At 43.6% G+C, this 24,373-nt stretch overlaps 1 protein-coding gene across 4 annotated transcripts in view; it reads right to left on the reverse strand.

Moving 5' to 3' along the window:
- Positions 1-24,373, reverse strand: part of HSD17B7 (hydroxysteroid 17-beta dehydrogenase 7) — a 169,648-nt gene that overhangs the window by 42,060 nt on the left and 103,215 nt on the right. For 3 of the 4 annotated variants that reach the window (XM_040407786.1, XM_040407785.1, XM_040407784.1), the window contains one exon: positions 11,766-11,880. The exons of the other annotated variant lie outside the window; for it this stretch is intronic. In XM_040407786.1, the coding sequence (XP_040263720.1) occupies positions 11,766-11,880 (115 nt within the window). The remainder of the gene's footprint in view (positions 1-11,765; positions 11,881-24,373) is intronic. 4 annotated transcript variants of the gene reach the window in all.

Consider the following 24,373-nt stretch of genomic DNA (forward strand, 5'->3'; position numbering starts at 1 on the left):
TTTCCTGTGAACGCGCGCACACAGGCGCGCGCGCTCACAGGAACGAAAGGTAAGAGAGTTGATCTCCAGCCTGCGAGCGGCGATCGTTCGCTGGCAGGCTGGAGATGTGTTTTTTTTAACCCCTAACAGGTATATTAGACGCTGTTTTGATAACAGCGTCTAATATACCTGCTACCTGGTCCTCTGGTGGTCCCCTTTGTTTGGATCGACCACCAGAGGACACAGGTAGCTCAGTAAAGTAGCACCAAGCACCACTACACTACACTACACTACACCCCCCCCCCCCCCCGTCACTTATTAACCCCTTATTAGGCCCCTGATAACCCCATATAGACTCCCTGATCTCCCCCCTGTCATTGATCACCCCCCTGTCATTGATCACCCCCCCTGTCATTGATCACCCCCCCTGTCATTGATCACCCCCCTGTAAAGCTCCATTCAGACGTCCGCATGATTTTTACGGATCCACTGATAGATGGATCGGATCCGCAAAACGCATCCGGACGTCTGAATGAAGCCTTACAGGGGCGTGATCAATGACTGTGGTGATCACCCCATATAGACTCTCTGATCACCCCCCTGTCATTGATTACCCCCCTGTCATTGATTACCCCCCTGTAAAGCTCCATTCAGACGTCCGCATGATTTTTACGGATCCACTGATAGATGGATCGGATCCGCAAAACGCATCCGGACGTCTGAATGAAGCCTTACAGGGGCATGATCAATGACTGTGGTGATCACCCCATATAGACTCCCTGATCACCCCCCTGTAAAGCTCCATTCTGATGTCCGCATGATTTTTACGGATGCACTGATAGATGGATCGGATCCGCAAAACGCATCCGGACGTCTGAATGAAGCCTTACAGGGGCATGATGAATGACTGTGGTGATCACCCCATAAAGACTCCCTGATCACCCCCCTGTCATTGATCACCCCCCTGTAAAGCTCCATTCAGATGTCCGCATGATTTTTACGGATGCACTGATAGATGGATCGGATCCGCAAAACGCATACGGACGTCTGAATGAAGCCTTACAGGGGCGTGATCAATGACTGTGGTTATCACCCCATATAGACTCCCTAATCACCCCCCTGTCATTGATTACACCCCTGTCATTGATCACCCCCCTGTAAAGCTCCATTCAGATGTATGCATGATTTTTACGGATGCACTGATAGATGGATCGGATCCGCAAAACGCATCCGGACGTCTGAATGAAGCCTTACAGGGGCGTGATCAATGACTGTGGTGATCACCCCATATAGACTCCCTGATCACCCCCCTGTCATTGATCACCCCCCCTGTCATTGATTACCCCCCTGTAAAGCTCCATTCAGACGTCCGCATGATTTTTACGGATCCACTGATAGATGGATCGGATCCGCAAAACGCATCCGGACGTCTGAATGAAGCCTTACAGGGGCGTGATCAATGACTGTGGTGATCACCCCATATAGACTCCCTGATCACCCCTCTGTCATTGATTACCCCCCTGTAAAGCTCCATTCAGACGTCCGCATGATTTTTACGGATCCACTGATAGATGGATCGGATCCGCAAAACGCATCCGGACGTCTGAATGAAGCCTTACAGGGGCATGATCAATGACTGTGGTGATCACCCCATATAGACTCCCTGATCACCCCCCTGTCATTGATTACCCCCCTGTAAAGCTCCATTCAGATGTCCGCATGATTTTTACGGATGCACTGATAGATGGATCGGATCCGCAAAACGCATCCGGACGTCTGAATGAAGCCTTACAGGGGCATGATCAATGACTGTGGTGATCACCCCATATAGACTCCCTGATCACCCCCCTGTCATTGATCACCCCCCCTGTCATTGATCACCCCTCTGTAAGGCTCCATTCAGACATTTTTTTGGCCCAAGTTAGCGGAATTATTTTTTTTTTTTCTTACAAAGTCTCATATTCCACTAACTTGTGTCAAAAAATAAAATCTCACATGAACTCCCCATACCCCTCACGGAATCCAAATGCGTAAAATTTTTTAGACATTTATATTCCAGACTTCTTCTCACGCTTTAGGGCCCCTAGAATGCCAGGGCAGTATAAATACCCCACATGTGACCCCATTTCGGAAAGAAGACACCCCCAGGTATTCCGTGAGGGGCATATTGAGTCCATGAAAGATTGAAATTTTTGTCCCAAGTTAGCGGAACGGGAGACTTTGTGAGAAAAAAATTAAAAATATCAATTTCCGCTAACTTGTGCCAAAAAAAAAAAAAATTCTATGAACTCGCCATGCCCCTCATTGAATACCTTGGGGTGTCTTCTTTCCAAAATGGGGTCACATGTGGGGTATTTATACTGCCCTGGCATTCTAGGGGCCCCAAAGCGTGAGAAGAAGTCTGGTATCCAAATGTCTAAAAATGCCCTCCTAAAAGGAATTTGGGCACCTTTGCGCATCTAGGCTGCAAAAAAGTGTCACACATCTGGTATCGCCGTACTCAGGAGAAGTTGGGGAATGTGTTTTGGGGTGTCATTTTACATATACCCATGCTGGGTGAGAGAAATATCTTGGTCAAATGCCAACTTTGTATAAAAAAATGGGAAAAGTTGTCTTTTGTCAAGATATTTCTCTCACCCAGCAAGGGTATATGTAAAATGACACCCCAAAACACATTCCCCAACTTCTCCTGAATACGGCGATACCACATGTGTGACACTTTTTTGCAGCCTAGGTGGGCAAAGGGGCCCATATTCCAAAGAGCACCTTTAGGATTTCACAGGTCATTTACCTACTTACCACACATTAGGGCCCCTGGAAAATGCCAGGGCAGTATAACTACCCCACAAGTGACCCCATTTTGGAAAGAAGACACCCCAAGGTATTCCGTGAGGGGCATGGCGAGTTCCTAGAATTTTTTATTTTTTGTCACAAGTTAGTGGAAAATGCTGATTTTTATTTTTATTTTTTTTTCATACAAAGTCTCATATTCCACTAACTTGTGACAAAAAATAAAAACTTCCATGAACTCACTATGCCCATCAGCGAATACCTTGGGGTCTCTTCTTTCCAAAATGGGGTCACTTGTGGGGTAGTTATACTGCCCTGGCATTCTAGGGGCCCAAATGTGTGGTAAGGAGTTTGAAATCAAATTCTGTAAAAAATGACCTGTGAAATCCGAAAGGTGCTCTTTGGAATATGGGCCCCTTTGCCCACCTAGGCTGCAAAAAAGTGTCACACATCTGGTATCTCCGTACTCAGGAGAAGTTGGGGAATGTGTTTTGGGGTGTCATTTTACATATACCCATGCTGGGTGAGAGAAATATCTTGGCAAAAGACAACTTTTCCCATTTTTTTATACAAAGTTGGCATTTGACCAAGATATTTATCTCACCCAGCATGGGTATATGTAAAAAGACACCCCAAAACACATTCCTCAACTTCTCCTGAATACAGAGATACCAGATGTGTGACACTTTTTTGCAGCCTAGGTGGGCAAAGGGGCCCATATTCCAAAGAGCACCTTTCGGATTTCACAGGTCATTTTTTACAGAATTTGATTTCAAACTCCGTACCACACATTTGGGCCCCTAGAATGCCAGGGCAGTATAACTACCCCACAAGTGACCCCATTTTGGAAAGAAGAGACCCCAAGGTATTCGCTGATGGGCATAGTGAGTTCATGGAAGTTTTTATTTTTTGTCACAAGTTAGTGGAATATGAGACTTTGTAAGAAAAAAAAAAAAAAGAAAAAAAATCATCATTTTCCGCTAACTTGTGACAAAAAATAAAAAGTTCTATGAACTCACTATGCCCATCAGCGAATACCTTAGGGTGTGTACTTTCCGAAATGGGGTCATTTGTGGGGTGTTTGTACTGTCTGGGCATTGTAGAACCTCAGGAAACATGACAGGTGCTCAGAAAGTCAGAGCTGCTTCAAAAAGCGGAAATTCACATTTTTGTACCATAGTTTGTAAACGCTATAACTTTTACCCAAACCATTTTTTTTTTACCCAAACATTTTTTTTTTATCAAAGACATGTAGAACAATAAATTTAGAGCAAAATTTATATATGGATGTCGGTTTTTTTTTGCAAAATTTTACAACTGAAAGTGAAAAATGTCATTTTTTTGCAAAAAAATCGTTAAATTTCGATTAATAACAAAAAAAGTAAAAATGTCAGCAGCAATGAAATACCACCAAATGAAAGCTCTATTAGTGAGAAGAAAAGGAGGTAAAATTCATTTGGGTGGTAAGTTGCATGACCGAGCAATAAACGGTGAAAGTAGTGTAGGTCAGAAGTGTAAAAAGTGGCCTGGTCTTTCAGGGTGTGTAAACACTGGGGGCTGAGGTGGTTAAAACGCTTTGACTTATCCAGGCCATTCTGAGACAGTTTTTTGGTCACATATTGTATTTCATGACACTGGTAAAATGGAGTACCGTATTTTTCGCCCTATAAGATGCACCTAGGTTTTTGAGGAGGAAAATAAGAAAAAAATTTTTTTAACCAAAAGGTGTGCTTTTGGTGGGTTTTGAACTAATGGTGGTCTGTGCATGACACTAATATGGGGGATCTGTGGATGGCACTCTTATGGGGGGGGGAAATCTGTGGGTGGCACTGTTATGGGGGGGATCTGTGGATGGCACTGTTATGGGGGGGGATCTGTGGAGGGCACTGTTATGGGGGGGGATCTGTGGAGGGCACTGTTATGGGGGGGATCTGTGGAGGGCACTGTTATGGGGGGTGATCTGTGGATGGCACCGTTATGGGGGGGGGAGAAGCACTGTTATGGGGGGGTGATCTGTGGATGGCACTGTTATGGGGGGGAGATCTGTGGATGGCACTGTTATGGGGGGGAGATCTGTGGATGGCACTGTTATGGGGGGGGTGATCTGTGGATGGCACTGTTATGGGGGAGGTGATCTGTGGATGGGACTGTTATGGGGGGTGGATCTGTGGATGGCACTGCTATATATGTGTCACCCACAGATCCCCCACCCCATGTAATTGGGGGGGGGGGGGGAGAGAAGCACTTTTATGGGGGGGTGATCTGTGGATGGCACTGTTATGGGGGGGGGGGTGATCTGTGGATGGCACTGTTATGGGGGAGGTGATCTGTGGATGGGACTGTTATGGGGGAGGTGATCTGTGGATGGGACTGTTATGGGGGAGGTGATCTGTGGATGGCACTGTTATGGGGGGTGGATCTGTGGATGGCACTGCTATATATGTGTCACCCACAGATCCCCCACCCCATAACAGTGCCATCCACATATCCCCCACCCCATAATAGTGGCATCCACAGATCACCCCCCATAACAGTGCCATCCACAGATCTCCCCCCCATAATAGTGCCACCCACATATGCCCTAATATACCTGTGGGAGGGGATGGTGGCAAATGCAGCGGGGCCGGTGCGGTCACTGTACTCCGGCCCCACCGCTTACTCACTGCTTTATTGCCTAAACATTTTATAATAGCTTTCATTGAAGTTCCGATCCCCAGCCCCATCTGTACTACGGTACTTACTAAATGTCCTGTAGCAGGCAGAGCAGGGCGGGCGGCCGGCACTCACTGATGTCACGTGCCTGCACCGCCTACTTCATATGTCTACTTTTTTTTATTTATTTTAGTTTTACAAAAAAATATTTTTTGTTTTAGTGTCAAGTCTGAGAACCATAGTTTTTTTTTTTTAATCGTCAGTGGCTAAATGGAATTAAAATTGGGGAAGGGGATTATAAATTTAGTACTCCATGGAAGTGTGGTACTCCCTGAAGCAACAGTCAATGCAGAGGCCCGGATGATGAGGGCACGTGTCACACTGAGTGGTGGTGTCCTTCCGTATCCCCCTCCTGTGACACACGCTGCACTTTTTTGGGGACCGTCCCTTCTTTACAGTATGGGGGACCACACCTGGGAAGTGTTGGCCAGGGACGATCCCGGGCGCCTCTAGTTTCCGAGGTACTCTGGCCTGCTCTTTCCCGGTCAGAAAAGATCAGGGCCTTGAGGACTGCCTCATAGTACTTCAGAAATGTCCCTCTGTTGCCAGCGCTCTGGGACAGCACAAAAGAGTTGTACAAGGCAACCTGTACCAAGTAGACCGCAACTTTTTTGTACCATGCCCGGGTTTTGCGCATGGCATTATATGGCTTGAGGACTTGATCATAGAGATCAACTCCTCCCATATACAGATTGTAGTCGACAATACAATCGGGCTTGAGGACCGTTGCCACGGTACCTCGCACACGGACAGGGGTGATGCCGTTACCATGAATTGTGGACAGTACAAGGACATCCCTCTTGTCCTTATACCTGACCAGCAACAGGTTTCCACTGGTAAGGGCACGGGTCTTACCCCTGGGGATAGGTACCTGGAGGGGGTGGGTAGGGAGGCCGCGTTGATTTTTCCGCATGCTCCCACAAGCGGACGTGGATCTGGCGGCGAGGGACTGGAACAAGGGGATAAGAGTATAAAAGTTATCCACGTACAGGTGGCAACCTTTATCTAGCAGTGGGTGCATAAGGTCCCACACAAGTTTCCTGCTAACACCCAGAGTGGGGGGACATTCTAGGGGTTGAACACGGAATCTCGCCCCTCGTACACACGAAACTTGTAAGTGTTTTCCCCTTAGGTACTCTCACAAAGTTTGTACAGCTTCACGCCATACCTCGCCCGCTTTGAAGGAACATACTGGCGGAAAATGAGTCTCCCCTTGAAAGCAATGAGAGACTCAGCAACCGCGACCTCCCTTCCAGGTACATAGGCCTCCAAAAATTTGGCCCCAAAGTGATCGATGACTGGCCTGATTTTGTACAGGCGGTCATAGGCAGGATCACCTTTGGGGGAGGGGGCGGGGGACAGGACATGCTGCATTATCTGCATAATGCAGGCATTTCCAGATGGCCTCAAACCGGGTATGTGTCATGGCCGTACTGTAAAGTGGGGTCTGGTAGAGGACGTCCCCACTCCAGTAATGCCTGACACTGTTTATTTTTTTTTTTTTTTTTACTAGGCCCATGTGCAGCACGAGGCCCAAAAACGTCCTCATCTCGGCTGCACTGACTGGAGTCCAGCCACCGGCCCTAGCCAAAAAGGAGCCCGGGTGTTGAGCAATGAACTGTTGGGCATACAGGTTTGTTTGCTCCATCAGATTCACAAAGTGGTCACTGAAAAAAAAAAAGACTAAAATAGTCATATTCAGTGAAGCCCACTGTGGGAATCTGAATTCCTGCTTGGCCAACAAAATCAGGAATCACAGGCTCAAAATGCTCTGGGGTACACCAGACAAGTTCACTGGTAGGGGGCTCAGGTGGACTTATCTGGTGGGCCATAAAACTAGTACAAGCCCCAGAGCTGCTCGTACTAGTGTGGGCCACAGGGTCCCTGGCATGGCAGTCCCGTTGCTCCGTGCCGCCTTGGGGGCTCATCATCATAGCTAGATGAACAGGAAGCGGATGACAAGAAGAAAGTGGGGTCATCCACAGGGACTCTCAGATTCGGAGGCAAGCTGGGCGTATGCCTCCTCGGCCGAGGTCATCCGGTGGGCCATAGGGGAGTGTGTGCGTGTGTGTGTGGAAAACTTTATTCAGTGTGCGTGTGTGTGGGGGACGGGTGTTCATGTACTTTGCCCTACACCTAAAAAAAAAAAAAAAAAAAAAGACAAACTAAAAAAAATTGTAAATCCCAAGTGTAAAAAAAAATAAAATAAAAGATTCAAATGCGCTGATCAGCGGTGGGGTGGGCGATGCGCTAACAGTGGCCGGACGCCAAGAGTGCCGGGCACAGTCAGCGCATGCAAAAAAAAAAAAACTTGAGCCCCCAAAAAATGTGTGCCCCCCCCCCCCTCCAACTCTCCCCCCTGGGCATTGTACCAAGGTGCCCGCTCGATGATTTCAGCAGGCACCTTGTTCCGATCACCTGTGTCCTTAAAGAGGACCTTTCACCGGTCCAAACATTGTGAACTAAGTATCATGACATATACAGCGGTGCCCAGGGATCTCACTGCACTTACTATTATCCCTGGGTGCCGCTCCGTTCTCCCGTTATGTCGTCCGGTATGTTCGGGGAAAACCTCCCAGGCTGTGAGCTCTGCGCTGCGATTGGCCAGCACTACAGCCTAGGAGAAGGAGACGCCCAGGAGAACAAGGGAAGTCTCCTCCTACTATAACCAAGTCCCCGAATGTACCGGAGGGCATAACGGGAGAATGGAGCGGCGCCCAGGGATAATAGTAAGTGCAGTGAGATCCCTGGGCGCCGCTGTATATGTCATGATACTTAGTTCACAATATTTGGACCGGTGAAAGGTCCTCTTTAAGGACACAGGGCGTACCTGTACGCCCTATGTCCGAAACAGGTTAAAGGGGTTTTCTGACTTTTTTATATTGATGAGCAGTCTTTCATCAGTTGGGATCAAACACCCGGGACCCCCACCGATCAACTTCTTGCAGCATACCTAGGCCAGTGATGTCATGTTCATTGGTCCCATGCCTTAGACCAGTGTTTTCCAACCAGTGTGCCTCCAGCTGTTGCAAAACTACAACTCCCAGCATGCCCGCACAGCCAAAGGCTGTCCGGGCATGCTGGGAGTTGTAGTTTTGCAACAGCTGGAGGCACATTGGTTGGGAAACACTGGCCTAGACAAAGCATAGTCCCATTTACGTAAAAGGGACTGACCTGAGATACCAAGCACAGGCACTATACAATGTACAGCACTGTGCTTTATATGTTGTGAGGAGGCCACAGCCCTCTCCAGAGAGCTGTGGCCTCCCCAAACAGCTGATAAGCAGAGTTCCTGGGTGTCGGACTCCCACCAATCAGATGCTTATGACCTATACCAAGGATAGGTCATCAGTAAAAAATAAGTTGGAAAACCCCCTTAAGCTTTAATTCCGTACACTGTAAACGGTACTTCTGATTTATACACTGCCTGTCCACTACCTGGATTTAACTAAGCAAATGGTTATGAGCCTCCTATTGGATAATTACTGAATGGGCGATTATCTTTCAGCTGGCAATAAGTTATTTAACCCCAACTGGTGCAACAAGTTAATTCTCATTTCTTAAACAACTATGTCGAGAGACACATCTCGTAGTCGTGGAAAAGATGTTAGTCTGTTTGAGAAGGGTCAAATCATTGGCATGCATCAAGCAGAGAAAACATCTAAGGAGATTGCAGAAACTACTAAAATTGGGTTAAGAACTGTCCAACGCATTATTAAAAACTGGAAGGATAGTGGGGACCCATCGTATTATAGGAAGAAATGTGGCGGGGGAATAAATCCTGAATAATCGTGATCGGCGATCACTTAAACGTTTGAAATCAAATCGAAGAAAAACAACAGTAGAACTCAGGGCTATGTTTAATAGTGAAAGTAAGAGCATTTCCACACGCACAATGCGAAAGGAACTCAAGGGATTGGGACTGAACAGCTGTGTAACCGTAAGAAAACCACTAATCAGTGAGGCAAACCAGAAAAAAAAGGCTTCAATTTACTAGGGAGCATAAAGATTGGACTCTGGAGCAAAGGAAGAAGGTCATGTTGTCTGATGAGTCCAGATTTACCCTGTTCCAGAGTGATGGGTGCATCAGGGTAAGAAGAGAGGCAGATGAAGTGATGCACCCATCATGCCTAGTGCCTACTGTACAAGCCTGTGGGGGCAGTGTTTATTATCTGGGGTTGCTGCAGTTGGTCAGGTCTAGGTTCAGCAACAGTATGTGTTCCAAGAATGAGGTCAGCCGACTACCTGAACATACTGAATGACCAGGTTAGTCCATCAATGGATTTTTTCTTCCCTGATGGGACGGGCATATTCCAAGATGACAATGCCAGGATTCATCAGGCTCAAATTGTGAAAGAGTGGTTCAGGTAGCATGAGACGACATTTTCACACATGGATTGGCCACCACAGTGTTCAGACCTTAACCCCATTAAGAATCTTTGGAATGTGCTGGAGAAGGCTTTGCGCAGCAGTCAGTCTCTACCATCATCAATGCAAGATCTTGGTGAAAAATTAATGCAACACTGGATGGAAATAAATCTTGTGACATTGCAAAAGCTTATCGAAACAATGCCACAGCGAATTCGTGCCGTAATCAAAGCTACAGGCGGTCCAACAAAATATTTTGGTGGAGACTTTTTTTTTTGGGACGGGCAGTGTATAAGTGCAGCTCTTCATATTCCAAAAGGTTCTGTCCCAATTTTAGTCAAATCAGATCAATACAAAATGGTGTTAGTAAATAATCAACTTATCTTACAATTTCTATTATCATAATTGTAAGGGGCAACTGGCACACTGCGGCAAACAGGAGGGTTTAAGTTTAGATAAATTAATTTTTGAAATTAATAATCATTTTAACACCATGACATTATTGTTGACTGAACCCACAGATTTTGGTGGGATCGACTAATGCATATGGGCACAGCCACACTGTTCTTGGACCTCTGTCTTCTGGGCTTGAGGTCAACATGTCCACTTGCGAGGAAAAGTATACATATACAGTTGGGCAAAATTACTAATACAGTCCAAGATTCAAACAGTGTAAATATAAGGCCCCTTTACACAGGTCAATTAGTAGAGCAATTCTAGGAACGCTCCTTCCCAATAACTGCCCTGTCTAAAGGTTTTCTCGATCTTTCGAAGACTCTCATTCATCAGGTGAAGGCATCACTGGTGCTGTCATCTAAATCATTGTTTCTGGGCAGTAAATTGTGCTGTCTAAAGAGTAACCTGCTACGCACAAACAATGAATAGTATGGGGAGAAGCAATCACTCTAGCGATCATTCGTCCCCATAGGGAAGTGGTGACTGCTGCATGTAAAGGCGGCTCTCACCTCCTGAAACAGGCAGACAATTGTCTGGAACTAATGGTTTGTTCCCAATAATTGCCTACTGGGTCTTAAGACAAGAGAGTATAAGGATCCACCAAATGTATCAACCAGCATCAGCCACTGTGTGCCAGATTTCTGCACCAAGCCTACTAAGCAATGCCTCCTTGTGAGGTGTGGGGGAAAAAAAAAAAAAAAACATCTAAAAGACTAGTTTCAAGCACTGCAGTGGTTTTAGTCTGTGATTCTCTGCATAGTTAGCTGGTTTCGGCCAGATCTCCGCTGGTCCTCATTAAAATTAATGGGGGTGGCAGGCCTTCAGGCAGCTTCCGGCAATGCCGGATCCAGAAATCTCTGGCAGGCTGCTCCCTGCTGGAACAGCCTGACGAGATGTCTAGCGCTAGAGTAAAACTAGCCTAAGACACGTACTACATGCTTGTGCACCATAATTCTGGTCCATTTTCATGAGTAAATACAACCAGTGAGCCTGATTTATTAAAACACTAAAAAGAAAAACTGGTTTTGCTGTCCATAGCAATCAATCACATGGCAACCTTTAGGTTTCCAAATTATATTAAAAACAAAATGAAAGTTTAGCTATGATTACTATAGGCAAATAGAAACTACAAACCCACTGTTTTAAAGAATACATGGCCCAGGGTCTCAAAAAAGGCTAACATTTTTGATTGAAAGGAAAGGTTTCCATACCAACAACTATTACAATGCATTAGGTCAGGAGAGATCTAAATTATTTTATTTCACATCCTAGAACACAAAACGGTGTCCTGGACAGAGCACATATTTCTTGGATTCCTCATTTCTGTCAAGTATGTGCCACTCATGATCCTTAAAAAAAACAACAAATAAAAAACAGTAATAGTCATGTCATGAATACTAGCCATTACATGTCTTAAAGGTGAGTGAATATACCAGAGATGACTGAACATCTATTGTTACCAGTATATAATGGCCAAATACGTTGGTCTCGAAAACTTTTTGCAAGCCATCTTCTGTAACACTATCCTTCTGGGTCAACAGTCCTTCTCCTGTTGCAAACATGCTGATTACTTTCCTGTATTGAAACAAAAGATGGCTTATATATAATATACAGTATATAAAGAGTAGAGTTGAGTGAAGCCAGCTTCGGATGCTTAATCCGAAGTTGCTTTGTTCAAAACTTTGGAATAAAACTGTATGAAGAATTGTCACCAAAAAGTATTAGAATTTATGGGCTCCAATGAGCCAAAGTTAGTTATTCACGAAGTCGAACATGACTCAAGGTACTAGTGGGAACCGAAGCAGAGTTTGGTTTCTAGTTTTCAAGTGGTTTTGCACTTTAAAAATCAACTACCGAAGTTATTCAACAAAGTCACGCACGACTTTGTGAATAACTTACTTTGGCTCATCGGAGCCCGTACAGTATTATTCAGAAGTTTTGAACAAAGCGACTTCTGATGAAGCATCCGAAGCTCGCTTTGTTCAACTATAATAAAAAAGAATAAGTATTTCCACACTTATGAAAAATTGTAAAAGTGAGAGCAAATATACACACATGAAATGCATACATACATTACTACAAAAATTTGATTTATGTACTTACCGTAAAATCCCTTTCAATTCATCAGGGGGCACAGCACCATGGGTATGTGCCGGTCCACTACGAGGTTGACACTAAGGAAAAGTGTCGGCTCCATCTACTGTAGGAGGCCTATGCTTTCTACACAGACACTTGTCTAATGAATTTGTACAGGCAGCAGTAGGACAGGGACAATAAAAACAGTTGCAACAAAAAACCAACATGTCCACAACCCAGGCCAAGATCTGTGTCCCCTAATGAACTGAACGAGAAATCATATTTTCCCTGGGGGAAAGCACCATGGGACATCCCAAAACAGTCTCAGATGGTGGAAAGAGAAAAATCATGCAAACTGTCAATAACACAGCTGCATGCTGCGCTTTATGACCCACACTGGCAATGGCAGAGGCTTTAGAATGGATCTGGCAGATAGGAAAAACTAAGAGGAAAGAACTGAATGTCTGAAATACCACATAGATTCTAAACAATAGTGAATCGTTACCACAAGGAGACCCAGAGGGGCAAACAGTTAAATAAGAATCCACAATGCAGGCATCATGGTGGCTCAGTGGTTAGCAACAGTGTCTTGCAGTGCTGGGTTCCTAGGTTTAAATCCAACCAAAAAACATCTGCATGGAGTTTTATGTTCTCCTAGTGTTTTTGTGGGTCTCCTCACCACTATCCCAAAACATACCAATAAGGAACTTAGATTGTGAGCCCTATTGGGGACAGCTTGATGCTAATGTCTGTAAAGCGGAGCAGAATCAGTTTCTGTGAGGAGGTAAGTTCTAGACTTGACAGCGGCGAATCAATGGATTTCGTATATCTTGACTTCTCCAAAGCATTTGACACTGTACCGCATAAAAGGTTAGTATATAAAATGAGAATGCTCGGACTGGGAGAAAACGTCTGTATGTGGGTAAGTAACTGGCTGAGTGATAGAAAACAGAGGGTGGTTATTAACGGTAAACACTCATATTGAGTCACTGTCACTAGTGGGGTACCTCAGGGGTCAGTATTGGGCCCTATTCCAGGGCTCCAGACAAAAAAAATATATCAAGGAGCCATTGGCTCCTAACCTGAAAAATTTAGGAGCCAAATTTAAATTTTTAGTCGCCAAATTTAAAATACATATAATTACGGTATAATAAAAAACAAAAAACACATGTCTTACCTACGGTTGTCACGATACCAAAATTTTTACTTTTTATGGTATAGAAATCAAAAGTATTGCGATACTCGATACCACGTGAAAAAAATAAAACACCAAAAAAGCCGCATGCATTTCACATTTTATGGAACGTCTGGACCATAATAGAACAGTCCGATCCTAATTTTTGTCGGGACAAGGTGACAAAAAAATGGCAAATTGCACATTTTTTTTTTCTGTTACGCCATTCACCGCATAGGAGATATTTTTTAATATTTTAATAGTTTGCACTTTTTCAGGCGTGGCGATATGTAATTTTTTTTATTGTTTATATATTTTATATGTAAAATTGGGCAAGGGAGTGATTTAACACGTTCAGGACCTATGACAAGTATACTCGTCATGGAGCACTGCTACTTAGCGCTCCATGACGAGTATACTCGTCATGGCATTAAACTGTCACCATGTCTGCAGACATGGTGACAGCGCTGAGACCCCGGCTGTTACACACAGCCAGGCACCTTGGGTCAATGCCGAGCTGTGACCCCCCCCCCCGTATCGGCGATCGATGAAAATCGCAGGTCAATCCAGACCTGCGGTTTGCACCGCTTTCTGCAGTTTCAGAAACTTTAAAATGCACAAAATAAAGATTTTTTCACCCCCCCCCTGCACCCCTGAATGATTTTATGCCGGCGGTTGGTGCAGGGGGCGGTTGCAGGCGGTGCGGAAGGCGGGCGGTGCGGCAGGCGGAATCGCGATCCCCCGCCCGCCTCCTGTCGAATATTCATTGGCGTTCAGTGGGTATACCAAAGTGTCAGCACATTGCTGACACTCTGGTATAAACGGCTGACATCTGTGCTGTGAGGTCAGCCGTTTAACCCTTTCCATATCGCGGTCTTTACAGACCGCTGTATGGAAAAGGTTAACAGTCAGGGACCTCCCTCTCCCATTGGGGGGCTGCTGTGCCTTTGCAGCCCCCAGACAGGATGGGGTCACAGAGGGAGGGAGCCCCCCTCCTTCCCCTTCCACTCAGTTGTGGCAGACGGGGAAGGTTCCCATGCAACAGGACGACTTCTCAGGCATCCTGCTGTCCATGGTGCTGAACAGATATGTGCTAAAGGCATAGATCAGTTCAGACAAAGTGTAAGTAAAATACAGTACAATACACTATATAGTGTACTGTACTGTATTATACAGACATCAGACCGACTGGATCTTCAAGAACCAAGTGGGTCTTGGTCAAATTTTTTTATTTTTTTAAGTAAAAAAAGTTTTAAAAAAACCCCATTTATTACTGAATAAATTTTTTTTTAAAATAAAACACACTACACATATTAGGTATCGCCGCGTCCGTAACGACCTGATCTATAAAACGGTCATGTTACTTTCCCCGCACGGTGAACGCCATAAAAATAAAAAAATAAAAAACTATGAGGAAATTGAAATTTTGCCCACCTTACTTCCCAAAAAAGGTAATAAAAGTGATTTAAAAAAGTCACATGTACGCCAAAATAGTACCAATCAAACAGTCACCTCATCCCACAAAAAATGAGCCCCTACATTAGACAATGGCCCAAAAAATAAAAATAAATATGGGTCTCAGACTATGGAGACACTATAACATGATTTTTTTTAATTTAAAAAATGAGAGTGTAAAACTTACATAAATAAAAAAAAAGTAGTATACATATTAGGTATCGCCGCGTCCGTATCGACCAGCTCTACAAAAATATCACATGACCTAACCCCTCAGGTGAACACAGTAAAAAAATAAAAATGGTGTAAAAAAAGCTATTTTTTGTCACCTTACATCACAAAAAGTGTAATAGCAAGAGAAAAAGTCATATGCACCCCAAAATAGCGCCAATAAAACAGTCATCTCATCCCGTAAAAATCATACCCTACCCAAGATAATCGCCCAAAAATTGAAAAAACTATGGCTCTTAGACTATGGAAACACTAAAAACATGATTTATTTTTTGTTTCAAAAATGAAATCATTGTGTAAAACTTACATTAATAATAAAATTGTATACATATTAGGCATCGCGGCGTCCGTGACAACCTGCTCTATAAAAATACCACATGATCTAACCTGTCAGATGAATGTTGTAAATAACAAAAATAAATAAAACGGTGCCAAAAAAGCGATTTCTTGTTACCTTGGCTAAAAAAAAGTGTAAAACCAAAAATCATATGTACCCTAAACTAGTACCAACAAAACTTCCACCTTATCCCGTAGTTTCTAAAATGGGGTCACTTTTTTGGAGTTTCTACTCTAGGGGTGTATCAGGGGGGCTTCAAATGGGACATGGTGTCCAAATAAACAGTCTAGCAAAATCTGCCTTCCAAAAACCGTATGGCATTCCTTTCCTTCTGCGCCCTGAGAAATTTCTGAGAAATTTCAAGATTTACTTCTAAAAACTTCTAAGCCCTGTAACGTCCCCCAAAAATAAAAGGTCATTCCCAAAATGATCCTAACATGAAGAAGACATATGGGAAATTTAAAGTAATAACTATTTTTGTAGGTATTAATATGTGTTATGGAAGTAGAGAAATTGAAACTTGGAAATTTGCAAATTTTTCCAAATTTTGGGCAAATTTGGTATTTTTTTTATAAATAAAAATGAATTTTTTTTTACTCCATTTTACCAGTGTCATGAAGTACAATATGTGACGAAAAAAATCTCAGAATGGCCTGGATAAGTCAAAGAGTTTTAAAATTATCACCACATAATGTGACACTGGTCAGATTTGCAAAAAATGGCCTGGTCCTGAAGGTGAAAAGGAGCCCGGTACTTACGGGGTTAAACTTAATATTTTGTTGGTTGTTTGTTTTTTTCACTTTTTATTTAATACCTATTTACCCCCTTAGGGGCTAGAACCTGGGATCTTTCATCCCTTGTCCTATTCACCCTGATAGATCTCTATCAGGGTGAATAGGACCTCACACTGTCCCTGCTGCTCTGTGCTTTGTGCACACAGCAGCAGGGAGCTGACTATGGCAGCCAGGGCTTCAATAGCGTCCTGGCTGCCATGGTAACTGATCAGAGCCCCAGGCTTCCACTGATGGGGCTCCGATCGGAACCGGAACTGCCACTGCCACCAATGATAATACTTGGGGGATGGGGGGTTGGGGGCGCACTGCACCACCAATAATTATAATACTTTGGGGGGGGGTTTGGGGGCGCACTGCGCCACCAATGATTCTAATTTATAATACAAACGCAGGCTGCGGTCCGCCGCTATTAACCCCTCAGGTCCCTACTACAGGGATATGGATAGATTGGAGGCTTGGGCAGATAAGTGGCAGATGAGGTTTAACACTGACAAATGTAAAGTTATGCGCATGGGAAGGAATAATGCAAGTCACCCGTACATACTAAACGGTAAAACACTCGGTAACACTGACATGGAAAAGGATCTAGGAACTTTAATAGACAGCAAACTAAGCTGTAAAAACCAGTGTCAGGCAGCTGCTGTCAAGGCAAATAAGATAATGTGTTGCATCAAAAGGGGCATAAGTATATGCCCGTGATAAGTACTGTGTACAGTTCTGGGCTACTGTGAACAAGGCACACATAGCAGAGCTGGAGAGGGTCCAGAGGAGGGCAACTAAAGTAATAACTGGAATGGGGCAACTACAGTACCCTGAAAGATGATCAAAATTATGGTTATTCACTTTAGAAAAAAAAACGACTGAGGGGAGATCTAATTACTATGTATAAATATATCAGGGGTCAGTACAGAGATCTATCCCATCATCTATTTATCCCCAGGACTGTGACGAGGGGACACTCTCTGCGTCTGGAGGAAAGAAGGTTTGTACACAAACATAGAAGAGCAGTGAGACTATGGAACTCTCTGCCTGTGTGGTGATAGTGAGTACAATAAAGGAATTCAAGAGGGGCCTGGATGTATTTCTGGAGTGTCATAATATTACAGGCTATAGCTACTAGAGAGAGGGGTCGTTGATCCAGGGAGTTATTCTGATTGCCTTATTGGAGTCGGGAAGGAATTTTTTATTCCCCTAAAGTGGGGAAAATTGGCTTCTACCCCAGTTTTTTTTTTTGCCTTCCTCTGGATCAACTTGCAGGATGACAGGGCGAAGTGGATGGACAAATGTCTTTTTTCGGCCTTATGTACTATGTTACTAATATAGCTATACTCTATGGAGTGTGATTGATACAATCAAAAGGGGAGCTTCTCCCCTGGTCACCACTCTTCTTTGCCTTTGCGGTTGAGACACTGGCAATTAGGGTGAAGAGTAGCAACAACATAGGGAGAGAGGGAGAGATCCGTATAGGATTATATGCTGATCATATGATCCTATATCTGTCCTCACCTGATACATCCCTTTGCAATGCAGTGGCTTTGATAAATGAATTTGGGGAGTTCTCGGGCCTAAGAATTAACTGGGACAAATCAGTTTACATGCCTCTGGGCAGGGCAGACCGGACAGATCCTTCCCATGTGGAGCGGCAAAAGGTGTTAGACACATTCAAGTATCTGGGAGTAAATATAACTAAAAGACATTCCCAGGACCTGTCACTTAATATCTACCCTTTAACTGAACACACACGGAGCAACCTTCAAAGCTGGAAGACCTTGCCTTGAAATTGTATCCATTTTCCATAAATTCTTGTGGAACACCTAAAGGGTTAACAACGTTTGTAAAATCAGTTTTGAATACCTTGAGGGGTTTAATTTCTAGAATGGGGTCATTTTTAGGTGGTTTCTATTATGTAAGCCTCACAAAGTGACTTCAGACCTGAACTGGTCCTTAAAAAATTGGTTTTATAAAATTTCGGAGAAATTTCAAGATTTACTTCTAAACTTCTAAGCCTTGTAACGTCCCCCAAAAATAAAATGTCATTCCCAAAATGATCCTAACATGAAGTAGACATATGGGGAATTTAAAGTAATAACTATTTTTGTAGTTATTACTATGTATTATAGAAGTAGAGAAATTGAAACTTGGAAATTTGCTAATTTTGGCAAATTTGGTATTTTTTTTATAAATAAATATGATTTTAATATTTACTCCATTTTACCAGTGTCATGAAGTACAATATGTGACGAAAAAACTATCTCAGAATGGCCTGGATAAGTCAAAGCGTTTTAAAGTTATCAGCACTTAAAGTGACACTGGTCAGATTTGCAAAAAATGGCCTGGTTCTTAAGGTGAAATAAGGCTGTGTCCTTAAGGAGTTAAAATGGAAAATCTGCCAAAAAAGTGAAATTCAGAAATTTAATCTGCATTTTCCTTTAATTCTTGTGGAACACCAAAAGGGTTAACAAAGTTTGTAAAATCAGTTTTGAATACCTTGAGGGGTGTAGTTTCTAAAATGGGGTCATTTTTGGGTGGTTTCTATTATGTAAGCCTCACAAAGTGACTTCAGATCTGAACTGGTCCTTAACCGCCTCCGGACCAAATAACGCAGGATTGCGTTCCGGCGGCGGTCGATTTATTCCTCCTTCACGCTTCAGCGCGTCATCTCGCGAGATGCGAGATTACGCGCATAGCCGGCCGGCAAAAGTTAAGGGAGGAGTTCGTCACCAGCCTGCCAGCCAATGATCATCGCTGGCAGGTTGGTGATTTTCAAAAAATCGAATCACAATAAATATAATGTGTTAAATGGCTTCTGTGCTCTTTTCGTCGGTTGGTCCCAGCAGAGAGAACACATCACTGTGAGTACACCAAGCACGACACATTTAGCCCCAGATCACCCCCCCCATCACCCCAATTAACCCCTTGATCACCCCTGTCAATCACTAGTGAAAGGGGAAAAAGTGATCAGTGTAAACGGTCACTTTTTTTCTCACCAGTATTGACTGTTAGGTTTTAGGTTAGTTTAGGCCCCTTTGGTAGGTAGTTAGCGTCGGTTAGCGCCCAGCCCACCGCACTCACTGATTCACTGATTAGCGTATCGCTAATCAGCATTGGTACTTTTATAGTATCTGTAAGTGATCAGAACTGATCACAGTCAGATCTATAATAGTATTAGTGTCACCTTAGCTTGCCCTCCACCCAAAAAGCAGTGTTTGCCCGATCAGGCCTAATCGGTCGCCCACACGTGCGTTCACCCACACCCGCCCCGCCGCAGTGACAAATTATATATTTTTGTTTCATCACTGCACAATCACTGCGGCGATAAAAAAAATTAGTTTTGATATTTTTTATCAATCGCAGCGGCTTCCTGTACTTCGCTAGCCTCCCATTTGTAAGACAGGCTTGCTTTTTTTCTTGGGTAGTCTCAGGGAATACCCCCTAAATTTAGTTGACCAAATAGCAAGTAAGGGGTATTCTTCTGAAGAGGCCTACAGGATTCTGACCCAGTCGGATGAGGAATGGGAACCCTCATCTGACGAATCCAGCGGGTCAGAATACGAACCTGTAGAAAGCAGTGGCAGTCTGACCCAAAGTTCGGACGATGAGGTTGAGGTCCCTGATACCACCAGGCGTACCCGGCCCCGTGTTGCTAGACCACAGGCTGCGCAGGATCCGCTTCAAGGGCAGCAGAGTGGGGCTGGCGCTATCGGATTACGTGGTGAGGCATACACCAGCAGCGCAGCCCATCCTGGACCTAGTACCAGCACTGCCGTAGAACATGGTGAAGTGGCGAGCACCAGAAGGGCAGTTGAAGCTGGTACGGTGGCACGTGCATTAGTTCCCCAGTCGCAGCTACCGCACAGACAGGCCCGTAGAGCCCCTAGAGTCCCTGAGGTGCTGGCAAACCCTGATTGGCAGCCCCCAACTTCAGCCGCACCAGTAGTTCCCCCTTTCACCGCCCAGTCTGGAGTTCGGGTTGAGACAGCTCAGATCGGATCGGCACTGGGGTTTTTTGAGCTGTTCTCGACTGCGGAGCTCTTGGACTTAGTCGTGGCAGAAACAAATCGGTAGGCCACTCAATTTATAGCCGCCAACCCGGAAAGCTTTTATGCCCAGTCTTTCCGGTGGAAACCCGTCCAAGTTTCCGAATTTAAAACTTTTCTGGGCCTTCTCCTCAACATGGGCCTGACAAAAAAGCATGAATTGCGGTCATATTGGTCCACGAACCCAATTCATCACATGCCCATGTTCGCTGCTGCCATGTCCAGGACACGATTTGAGACCATCCTGCGTTTCCTGCACTTTTTGACAACAGCACCTCTCGTCCCAGAGGCCACCCAGCTTTTGACCGGCTCCACAAAATTTGGCCCCTCATAGACCACCTTAACACCAAATTTGCAGATTTGTATACCCCTGAGCAAAACATCTGCATAGACGAGTCCCTGATACATTTTACCGGGCGCCTTGGCTTCAAACAATACATCCCAAGCAAGCGCGCCCGGTATGGGGTCAAATTGTATAAGCTCTGTGAAAGGGCCACAGGCTATACGCACAAATTTCGAGTCTATGAGGGTAAAGATCAGACCCTGGAGCCAATCAATCAGTTGCCCTGAGTACCTGGGGAGCAGTGGGAAGACAGTCTGGGACTTGGTGTCACCCTTATTTGGCAAGGGGTACCATCTTTATGTGGACAATTTCTACACAAGTGTGCCCCTCTTCAGGCATTTGTTTCTAGAACAGATTGGCAGCTGTGGCAGGGGGCTTCCCCCAATGGCTCGTTACCACCCGTCTTGCAAGGGGGGGAAGAGGGCTGCTTTGTGTAACGAAGAACTGCTCGCGGTGAAATGGAGAGACAAGCGTGACGTTTACATGCTCTCCTCCATTCACGCAGACACGACAATCCAAATAGAACGAGCAACCAGTGTCATTGAAAAGCCCCTCTCGGTCCACGACTATAATTTGCTCATGGGAGGGGTGGACTTCAATGACCAGATGTTGGCTCCTTATTTAGTGTCCTGCCGCACCAGATGCTGGTATAAGAAGGTGTCTGTATATTTAATTCAATTGGCTATGTACAATAGTTTTGTTCTCTACAGTAAGGCTGGGAGAACAGGATCATTCCTCAAATTTCAGGAAGAGATCATCGAGAACCTCCTGGATGCCGTGGCCCCATCCACCAGTGTAGTGAGCCGTCTACACGAGCGACATTTCCCCAATGTCGATGCTGGTACCTCAACCCAAGCGCCACCCCGAAAAAGATGTTGTGTCTGTAGCAGGAGTGGAATAAGGCGTGACACCCGCTATTTCTGTCCTGACCACCCTGCCCTATGCTTAGCAAAAAAGTTAATGTTCCAAAAGTTCAATAAAGTTTATAAAAGTTAATGTTCTGTTTCAAATGTTATATAAAGTTAATGTTAATAAATTATTATTATTATTATTAATAAATTATTTGCGTTGCGGCCTGTTTTATTTAATTTTTTTAGTTTTTTTTATCTTCTAGGTGGACCAACCGATGAACCAGCTGCAGCACTGATGTGCATTCTGACAGAAGCATTGCGCTTCTGTCAGATTACACAAAAGTCGGTGTATGCGGCGCTGCAAGACGAGATTTCTCCTCTGCAGTAAAAAAGATACGTTTGCCGAGCATGGGTATATGTAAAAATACACCCCAAAACACATTGCCCAACTTCTCCTGAGTACGGCGATACCACATGTGACACTTTTTGGCAGCCTAGGTGCGCAAAGGGGCCCAAATTCCAAAGAGTATCTTTACGATTTCACAGGGCATTTTTTACGCATTTGGATTCCAGACTTCTTCTCACGCTTTAGGGCCCCTAAAATGCAAGGGCAGTATAAATACCCCACAAGTGACCCCATTTTGGAAAGAAGACACCCCAAGGTATTCCGTGAGGGGTATGGTGAGTTCATGTAAAATTTTATTTTTTGTCACAAGTTAGTGGAATATGAGACTTTGTAAGAAAAAATAAATAGATAAATAAAATCATTTTCCGCTAACTTGTGACAAAAAATAAAAACAACTTCCATGAACTCACTATGCCCATCAGCGAATACCTTAGGGTCTCTACTTTACGAAATGGGGTCATTTGTGGGGTGTTTCTACTGTCTGGGCATTGTAGAACCTCAGGAAACATGACAGGTGCTCAGAAAGTCAGAGCTGCTTCAAAATGCGGAAATTCACATTTTTGTACCATAGTTTGTAAACGCTATAACTTTTGCGCAAACCAATAAATATACATTTATTGAATTTTTTTTATCAAAGACATGTAGAAAAATAAATTTAGAGAAAAATGTATATAGAAATGTAGTTTTATTTGAAGAATTTTACAACTGAAAAATGTCATTTTTTTGCAAAAATTTCGTTCAATCTCGATTAATAACAAAAAAAAAAGTAAAAAATGTCAGCAGCAATGAAATACCACCAAATAAAAGCTCTATTAGTGAGAAGAAAAGGAGGTAAAATTCATTTGGGTGGTAAGTTGTATGACCGCGCAATAAACCGTGAAAGTAGTGTAGTGCAGAATTGAAAAAAGTGGTCTGGTCATTAAGGGGGTTTAGGCTAGTGGAGCTGAGGTGGTTAAAAAGTGGATAAGGAAATTTTCTGAAAAATTTTAAGATTTAGTTTTAAACTTCTAAGCCTTCTAACGTCCCAAAAAAAGAAAATGTCATTTACAAAATGATCCAAACATGAAGTAGACATGGGAAATGTAAAGTATTGACTATTTTAGGAGGTATCACTATCTGTTTTAAAAGCAGAGAAATTGAAATCTTGAAAATTGCACATTTTTCCCAATTTTTGGTAAATTAGGTATTTTTTTTTATAAATAAAAACTAAATATTTTGACTCAAATTACCATTGTCATGAAGTCAAATATGTGACGAGAAAACAATCTCGGAATGGCTTGGATAAGTAAAAGCGTTTTAAAGTTATCACCACATAAAGTGACATATCGCCAGGAGCAGATGGCATACACCCCCGTATCCTAAAAGGATTCAGTAATCTCATAGCCAGACCCTTATTTCTGATATTTAAGGACTCTATACTGACAGGGAGTGTTCCACAGAATTGGCGCATAGCAAATGTGGTACCAATATTCAAAAAGAGTCCAAAAACAGAGCCCGGAAACTGTAGGCCAGTAAGTTTAACATCTGTCGTGGGTAAACTGAAGGTTTTCTAAGAGGTGCTATTTGGGAGTACCTCAATGAAAATAAGCAAATAATGCTATATCAGCATGGCTTCATGAGGGATCGATCATGTCAAACTAATTTAATCAGATTCTATGAGGAGGTAAGTTCTAGACTTGACAGCGGCAAATCAATGGATGTCGTATATCTGGACTTCTCCAAAGCATTTGACACTGTACCGCATAAAAGGCTAGTATATAAAATGAGAATGCTTGGACTGGGAGAAAATGTCTGTATGTGGTTAAGTAACTGGCTCAGTGATAGAAAACAGAGGGTGGTTATTAACCCCTTAAGGATTCAGCCCTCTTTCACCTTAAGGACCAGGCCATTTTTTGCAAATCTGACCAGTGTCACTTTAAGTGCTGATAACTTTAAAACGCTTTGACTTATCCATGCCATTCTGAGATTGTTCTGTCGTCACATATTGTACTTCATGACACTGGTAAAATGGAGTAAAAATAAAAAAAATCTATTTATTTATAAAGAAAATACCAAATTTGCCAAAAATGTGTAAAAAATTGCAAATTTCCAAGTTTCCATTTCTCTACTTCTATAATACATAGTAATACCTCCAAAAATAGTTATTACTTTACATTCCCCATATATCTACTTCATGTTTGGATCATTTTGGGAATGATATTTTTTTTTGGGGGGATGTTACAAGGCTTAGAAGTTTAGAAGCAAATCTTGAAATTTTTCTGAAACGTTCAAAAACCCAATTTTTAGGTACCAGTTCAGGTCTGAAGTCACTTTGCGAGGCTTACATAACAGAAACCACCCAAAAATGACCCCATTCTATAAACT

The sequence above is a fragment of the Bufo bufo genome, chromosome 9, assembly GCF_905171765.1.
Source record: "Bufo bufo chromosome 9, aBufBuf1.1, whole genome shotgun sequence".
In the NCBI taxonomy this organism is placed as follows: domain Eukaryota; kingdom Metazoa; phylum Chordata; class Amphibia; order Anura; family Bufonidae; genus Bufo; species Bufo bufo.